The following is an 8,632-nucleotide window of genomic DNA, read 5'->3' as shown; positions in this document are numbered from 1 at the left end:
TTTCCTCCCACATTACAAAGACATATTGATAGGGAATTTAGATTGTGAGCCCCATTGGGGACAGTGTTGATAATGTGTGCAATTTGTAAAGCGCTGCGGAATATGTTAGCGCTATATAAAATTAAAGATTATTATTATTTATTTTTATAAGATATCTTATATTTAAACTTTTTTCTAATTATAGGTTTTATACATTTTATTGTCCACATACTTACTTTAGAAAACCTTTGAGAAGATGACACAAAATTTTGGACTTCTGGACAGTCATTGTCCTCACTTGTGTTCTCCTCATCTGAATCCATATGTTGGTGTTTCGTAAAGCTAGCTGCAAAGTACAAAAGTTATAAAAGATTATTAGTATAAGACCATGGACCATGCTATCACTAATAATAATGGGAAATAATTGACACATAACATGAAAGACAAGACACACTGCAGTTTCAGGCAGATGACGTCTCATTTTACTTACTATTAAAGTAGCAGGTGTCCTCATCTGATGCTAGATCAAGACATAACAGGGGCTTCTGACTTGGAAGGTTGAGAAAACTTAAGCAACATAGAAATGGATGAATTTTTATCTCATTTGCTCCTCCTGGAAAAGGAAGACAAGAAAGAAAGCAATACAGTCATTGACAAAGAAGCTGGTCCATATCTCTATTGTTTATATTAAAAACTGAAGATGTAATGTAGCCGACATGAAGGAATTATACTGAAAGTAGGAAGAAAACCTCAGTGACAACCATTTGTCTAGTCAGAGAGGTATAATAAGTCATTAAAAATACTATTATAATATTACCTGTCCCAAGTCTCTGTGCTGGATTTTTTTGGAGCAGCCCAGTTATCAGGTTCCGAGCATCATGTGGAGCAATGTATTCATTATATCTCCAAGTTATGTCATCTGTTATATAAAAAGCAAATATTACAGGAAATTCAACCTTTACATTTATTTTCATATAAACCAATTTCCTTAACAAAGCTAGAAACTAAATCACAAAACCAATTAAACCAAATAACTGTGACATCACACAGCATTCAGAATATTTTACTTACCCCTGATGACACTGAGTAAAATCTCCCTTTGGGAATCTCCATAAAATGGTGTAAATCCATAAAGAAATTCATATAGGATGATCCCTACTGACCACCAGTCAATAGGCCTGCCATATGCTTTCCTTAAGATGACTTCTGGAGCCATGTAATGAGGGGTGCCACCAGTCTGGAATACAACAGAATAATTAGATGATGATCAATAAATATAAATGTGATACATAACATCAATTGAAACATTTTCTAGATGAGAAATTATCAGAGAAGGAGAAAGAGATGAGATTTGTGAAGTAGAAGTTCCGGTAAGTAAAGCTGATCTCATTATCATCGAACTCGCTGGTGATGTCCTCAATTGGAGCTCTGTAGATGTCTGATGTTGGTCTCATGGTGCCGACTGTTGAAAGTCCAAAATCCGTGACTTTAATATGTCCTGTAGATGTTATCAGGAGGCTGTGAAAGAAAAAAATGAAGTTAGCCCCCAGTAATAACCCATATACTGTAAGAGAAACTTTAACCTTCTTCCCCATTATTATACTATAAGGGTCACTTACTTCTCGGGCTTCAGGTCTCGGTGGACCACACCATAGCTGTGCAGGTATTCCACAGCAAAAATCGTTTCCGCAATGTACATACGGGCCAGGGGGACAGGAAAACGACCTATGTCCTTTAAAAGATTGTCACAGCCTCCTCCTACAGTAGAAAGAAAATATGACAGGTGAGGGTTTGTTGCAATGCAAATTACAAATGATTAAGGTGAAAAAGAAATAGGCGGACACATTGGGGCAGGATCTCATACATAGAGATGGACTGAATAATATAGTGTGTATACTGTGAAACAGTGCCCAGGGTGGTAGCCGTAGGCGAGTGCCATGAGTCAGACACCTTAGCACATTACCGAAAACAGGGGCCTGTTTCCAGTGTGCGTGATGCTGTTGCAGCTGTTGACACCTCTCGGCTTCTCTGGTCTGCCACACAGCTTGGCTGGGGTTCCCCGTGACCCCACGAATGAGAGATCACAACAGTGTATAAAAACAAGTTTGACTTTACTGTTCATTTCATTGATCAAAAAAGCACAGCAGGAGACACAGACATCCTTCTTTAGGTTACAATACAGTGGCATGTCTTCAACAAACATTTTTCACCGGCACAAGTGGTGAAACTTTTCACTATCAGAGTTAGGGGCTTCTAAATTTCTTAGATAGCTATAAATCTTCAGCTGCATCTTCCTACTTTCTCTAGCATTAGCCCACTTTCATGAACCACTTAGAAAAAGTGTCTGTGGTTAACTTCTTTACTGTATGTGCCCCCAGCCTCGCTGACTTGTCTCTTCTTAGACCCACAGCTCTCAAGCCTTGGCTAACACTTTGCATTCCCGGAGTCTCATAGGATCTCTCACAAGTTGCTGAACCAGAGTTCCCTTCCCTAACTCGCCTACTAGGAGTATTCCACCGATGAGCGAGCCATGGACGCGGGCGGAAGACGGTCATCATCGCTGTGTCTGACAGGTGAGTATCGACCACCAAGCACTGCTGCGTCGCTTGTGAGATCTGCCTATTTGGCAGCTAAATAGCAACCATTTAGCGATGCACAAGCGATCCTGACCTGGTCGTATCGTGGTCGGGATCGCTGGTGCATCACTAAATGTAACGGGGCCTTAACCCACAACTGTATACTACACAGTGACCCTACAAAGAGGCCTAGCCGGACCTCATCTACTATTCTCTAAATTATTTCTCTGTGAAAGTTCCTATTTATAAAAATTGTTCAAGTAAAGAGAAATCTTCCATTTATCCATAGTGGAAATTGCTGCCATGCTCAGTGAGGGCTTACAGGGGAGACATTCACAGAGATCAATGGTTTTTCCGGCATCTTGGTAACAGATACATTATAGTAATTGCAGTGTGGACATGTACCCATCCTAGTGGGCACATTCTGGTTATATATAGGTGCTAGGATTAAGCCATTGAGGCTGGATATAGATACAATGGATGTGTCCTACCTGGTAAATACTCCATGACCATACACAGATGAATTTTAGTAGGAAAGGAGCAGAACATGGAGGCCACAAAGGGACAATCAGCGAAGATTGAGATGTCCCTCTCCAGAAAGGCTCGTTCAAGTCTCCTTGGCTCTTTAAGGTTCTGTATGTCTATTTTCTTCATAGCACATACTTGGTTTGAGTCTTTATGGCGCACTAGGTGGACGGCCCTGGAGAAAAGTAAAATCTAAGATTTATTATGAATTCTTACTAATAATGTGTCTATAGACCTCATCTAATGATCTCCTGACCTAATGGTTAATACTAGATGTGAGGCCATCACTAGAAATCTATGTCTAGAATTACATAAAATAACACTCCATAAATGGACACTAGTGGGGGTCCTCATCCCCATTACATCCTACCTGACCTGAATATTGACTGATGTGGACAGTGATGTGGACTCATATAATTTCTCTATGGGAGCTTTGCAGGGGCAAAGCACAGAGACCTAGGCATCGTCATAAGGAGCCCTGGGAAATAAATTATTATACCAAAATAAAGCTCACCCAAAAGATCCAGAGCTGATCAGTTTGATCGGCTTATAGTCGTTCTTACAAGGTAACCTCCACGGGTTATATGATCCGATCAAGGCCTATAAAGGAATAAGAAATGACAGTAAGACACAGAAGCTGGAGAAACATGTCAGCTCCAGATGCAGGAAGGTCTCACTTCTACATTATGTCCCTGCTGATTACACTACAGCAGATGTAGAGGAGGTGATACAAGCCGGACCCTCCACAGATACTATTATATTATAGGGGGATATCCCCCATACACATATGTCATTTTACTGCAAGGGAGGATAGGGGACATCACACAGAGGAGGTAGAATAATAACATCATCACACACAATAGGTCTGATCTACATGAAAAACAGCGATATCCCATTATCATATGGGGTATAATATGGGATGTGTAATTCACACCCGTCATCAGATGATACACAGACGTCCCTCTGATACTTACACTGTCAGATTCCTGGATGATCTCTGGTGTCTCACATATTCCTCCATCAGTATTTGCCGGCACAGTTATTCCTAAAGTAATGATGAAATAATGAAGCGACGTCATGTATTAGTCTATATCAGCACTTATTAGCCATATAGTGAAGGAAATGCCAAGACCCCTGTACATGGAGTAACACGAGGTGTATGGATATTCTGCACACACTGTGTATAGTTATGGCATATCTATATACTGTATACTCTACCATAAATGTGTGCTTCTTCAGGATCTGATCGAGTCACATCAATGACATGATTGGGGGCTGAGAAAAGCCCAGAGGGGAGAAGCCAAATTACATCAGCCCCCTCCATTATAGTCTATAGGGGGTTCATGAGCCGTCACCGGCCTCATACAGAGGATGAGGAGTAAATCTCCATATTCTCTACCCTTCTCTATAACTTGACATTGAATGTAAAATATTAGATGATCGGCTTACCTTCCATCAGATCAGGGTTTAGCCCCGGCTGACGGGTATCAGGGTCAGCAATATGGAGGTTTTGTGTCTCTTTGGAGTCATCGTCCGATGTTTCCTGATGGATATAATATATACAATTAATATAACATTTCACAGACACTAAATGACCGTATATATATAAGGCAGGAAGGAGTAATACTGGATTTACATGATAATTTCGGTATAGGTCGGACTATACACGGCCAATCTCTCCAGTAAGTCCATATTAATATATAAGGGACTTGTATGTACCACTGTTCTCTAATAACGTCTATCAGAACTGCAGCATTTACAAGAAGGAAGATTGTGATAATCGCGTGAGACAGAGGCGGAAATACAAACTCTGCACTGCTGAGTACAGACTGTCATCACAGATGATGGAGCCGCAGAGACAGGCTGCCATAAAATATCCTGTGTCTGCCTGGAGCGGACAGAGAGGTGTCTGATATCACACATCTGACCTTCTGCTATATCACTGGTAATCTGGGGAAGAATAAAACCAAGAATGTGTGCTTGTGCTTACTGATGTAGACGGGTTATTAACCACATAATACAGAATAATGACAGGATTGCAGGTATAATATAGATAAAATACCATATTTTTCGGATTATAAGATGCACTTTTTCAAAAATATGGTGCACATGTATGAGGACAGGAGCAAACAATTATTAATAAGCATGAAAATCAGATGCCGCTGATAGGAAGAGTTGCCGCCTATAGTTGTCGGAGATTGAGCCACAATTCAATATGTGTCAGGTAAGGGGTAAACTGCACATATAGCGATGAATCCGGGATGTGGAGTGTGACAATCACTGCAGGTATATTCTCCTGCTGTACTGATGGCTGCTGGAAATATAGAATCTTATCTACGGTATATAACTGTTTGCCTCTGTCCTCATATACGGCATTTATCTACATTACACCTGCAATCCTGTCACCATACTTTATTATAAGGCTAATAACCCGCCTATGTCAATTAGTACAAGTACTCATATTTGGGGTTACTCTGATTTACCGCATTATTCGCTGCTTGTGCAGTCGGCAGTTTTTAGCACCATTGTGGACATTTATTGTTAATCTGGAGACGATCAGACAACATGGGCGTGAGATGAAGAAGATGACGGATCCTTACCAGACACGCCGGTGAGTAGGCCGGATACTCCAGTACTAGCAGGACATTTTGGGCCAATTGTTTAATAAAGGCCAATTCTCCACTGTGGGATTTTTCTTCGGCCTACAGAAATGAGAAGAAACAAGAAAAGAAAATCATCAGATAAAGTGCAGAATGGAGGAGGCCATTTATGTCACCATGTTACCCCTGCTATCGGCACTACAAGTACTACATGACCGCTGCCGATGGAACCGGTCGCCTGAGAACCTTTACATTTCCATGTCCTTCTTCCACACCCAGTGTATGGAAATAACGCATATGGCTGACTGGGACTTGTGGAAAATGGCCACAGCAGCCTCACACTCCAAACACGGGGTGACTGCAACACCAGACCAGAAAAAAAACGAAACCTAATTCAGAATTAGCCCCTGCACGCACCACACAGGCACAAGGAGTAAAGTGTTAATATCCCATAATAATACCTCTATCATCCCAGGACATAAGTCCACTCATTATATTGGGATGTATCCGAAGTCACTATTTCCCCTGCAGTAACCTCCGTCCAAAGGACCTCACATTTAACAGCCCCATACCCAGACCCATCCCCCGCTTCTGTGATGATAAGAACACAATCCTACCTCCCCAAGACCCCTAATATCAAGTACCATCTTTTACATCCTGCTTCCTTTCCTCCCCATCTCTTCATATATATATGTATAAGGGCTGGTTGGTTAGATGCTGGAACATGAAACTGCAAAAAGGTGGAATCTCCCCAACCTTCTTCCATTTATTGTCCTCCATAACTCCTTCCCGCGAATGGAGTCCTCCCATTTGGAGGGGGGTCCGGAGCTGAGCTACCTAATCACACGGAATATACAGGTACATTACATAATGGCAGCCGTCTAATAGCCGCGGACGGAGCCGAGTTCTGGCAGCGGCTGTTTTTCTGCTAACCATTTAAATGATGCAGTCAATGTCTGACAGCAGCATTTATATGGTGGGCACACCGCTGTCTAACTCTCATCCACCCTCTATGATGTGATCGCAGGGGACCACTTAGGCTGGTTTCACATTAGCGCATTTTCAGCGCGCGCACGGCCGGGGGTAGCTCCGCCCCCGAGCCGGCTCTCTGCCCGGCGTGCCCGCCCCTTCCTTGTAGCGCCGCCTCCTAGCGGACAGCGGCGCCTGCGATCGGCGCACCCTATCTTTAGCATAGGGTGCGCAGGCCGTGCGCTAGTTGCGCTTTGACCTGCGCTGCGCACTTTTGACGGTGCGCCGTGCGCGCCAAAATCCGAAAAGTTTGATTTTGGCGCGCACGGCGCACCGTCAAAAGTGCGCAGCGCAGGTCAAAGCGCAACTAGCGCATGGCCTGCGCACGATCGGTGCACCCTATGCTAAAGATAGGGTGCGCCGATCGCAGGCGCCGCTGTCCGCTAGGAGGCGGCGCTACAAGGAAGGGGCGGGCACGCCGGGCAGAGAGCCGGATCGGGGGCGGAGCTACCCCCGGCCGTGCGCGCGCTGAAAATGCGCTAATGTGAAACCAGCCTAACTGTGACACCTGGGGGTCTGCTGAAGATCCCCGTCACTTTAATACAAGTCCTTCCATGTCTATGTCATTGGGAAAATAACAGTTATGGCTCTTGAAAGAAAGTTATGAAAAGATGAGAGCAGAAAAGCAAAAAATAATCCTGATCCTTAAAGTGTTATCTATCCAATCCCCCATGTCCATAATCCACAACCTTCTCACCCTACTTCTATTAACCCTTTATATCCCACCTTTTCCCTTGTCATGTAGCTTGTAGGCCCTATTTCATCTCCCCGGTTATTCTGGGTATTGCATTCAGGTTAATCTTAATCTTGTATTCCATTATTATATGATTTGTGCAGATTATCTGCTACTTACCTGTTGGACCAATGTCCAGATGTTCTGCTGTAAATGCTCTAGGTATTCTAGGCTTATGCGACCTTGGTGGTATTTGGTCAGGCAGTCTCTCACTAGCTCCATAACCAGCCGGTAAGTGAAGCTGAGGACGCCATCGGGTAGTGGTAGCACAATGTCAGGGTCATAAGTGGTAAGAATCCGCTGGAGTAGTGCTAACACCTGAAGTTTGTCTGAAGAAATTCCAGACATTGAAAATAAATCCAATCGCAAATAGTGTATGACTCGCTATGCAGCTTATCACAAACAGCAATGACAACAGGTTGTCAAAGTGATGATCGGAGTGTAAACACTTGTGTAAGTAGTGATGGTCAATTGTGATGTCATAATGGAATCTTGTGTTCTGATTCTAAAGGGGCCTCTTACCTTATAAGGAAGTTGCCTAGTATCTCTTAAGGAGGCAACAATATAGGCTCAGCATCAGTACCAGATGCAGGCGTGGAGGAAAGGGCAATGGGTGCTTTACTTTTCTGATCAGTCTATTTTCATGTTGTAAGAAATTATTTATATTTGTTAAACAGAATAAATATTATAACAATTTGTGTCAATAATAAATTCAGATTGCAGCGATAAATTATGTATCTTTATTGTGGGAACAGGGACAGACTGGGACTGCATCCAGCCCTGGCATATGAAGCACACAGACCCATGCTGCTCTCCCACACCCACTACTATTACAAAGATGACCCTGCCTACCATTGGAGCAAATCAAAATGTATTACTATCAATAATACAAATATATGAGCGTTCTCACTAAGGTCTCTTTATAATATTAATACTACTGGGTCTCCTTATAATATTAATAGTTCCCCTATTAGTCTCCTTATAATGTAATCTGTCAGGAGGATCAAGCCTCCTAAACCATCTATAAAGGCATTGTAGGGAATCTCTCAGGTAGTGCTTGAGGTCGGCATTAGGCCGTGTTCACACAGGCAACAATTTAGTTTAGCAAAGAAGGGTTTATTAGCTCCAGAATCCCAGGTAGGACACAAAACAGCCATGCTCCAACCAAAAGGTAAAAACCGCAGGAAAGT

The 8,632-nt window shown here is 42.8% G+C and overlaps 1 protein-coding gene and 1 long non-coding RNA gene across 2 annotated transcripts; both read right to left on the bottom strand.

The window, feature by feature from the left end:
* Positions 1 to 475: 475 nt before the first annotated feature.
* Positions 476 to 1,428, bottom strand: LOC141083965 (uncharacterized). The gene is made up of 3 exons (XR_012230872.1): positions 1,051 to 1,428; positions 797 to 898; positions 476 to 592 (listed from the first exon to the last, which is right to left on the bottom strand). It is a non-coding gene; the product is annotated as an uncharacterized lncRNA (long non-coding RNA).
* Positions 1,429 to 1,594: 166 nt separating this feature from the next.
* LOC141084414 (microtubule-associated serine/threonine-protein kinase 3-like) lies at positions 1,595 to 6,327 on the bottom strand. The gene is made up of 7 exons (XM_073569141.1): positions 6,298 to 6,327; positions 5,681 to 5,782; positions 4,530 to 4,623; positions 4,055 to 4,125; positions 3,595 to 3,680; positions 3,047 to 3,255; positions 1,595 to 1,737 (listed from the first exon to the last, which is right to left on the bottom strand). Exons 1-7 carry the CDS (start codon positions 6,325 to 6,327, stop codon positions 1,595 to 1,597), a joined length of 735 nt encoding a protein of 244 aa, XP_073425242.1.
* Positions 6,328 to 8,632: the final 2,305 nt, after the last annotated feature.

The sequence above is a fragment of the Dendrobates tinctorius genome, unplaced genomic scaffold, assembly GCF_039654945.1.
Source record: "Dendrobates tinctorius isolate UK_male_01 unplaced genomic scaffold, ASM3965494v1 ptg000022l, whole genome shotgun sequence".
Classification (NCBI taxonomy): Eukaryota; Metazoa; Chordata; class Amphibia; order Anura; family Dendrobatidae; genus Dendrobates; species Dendrobates tinctorius.
The sequence above is the reverse complement of the archived record's forward strand: the minus strand, read 5'-3'. Positions and strand labels throughout refer to the sequence as shown.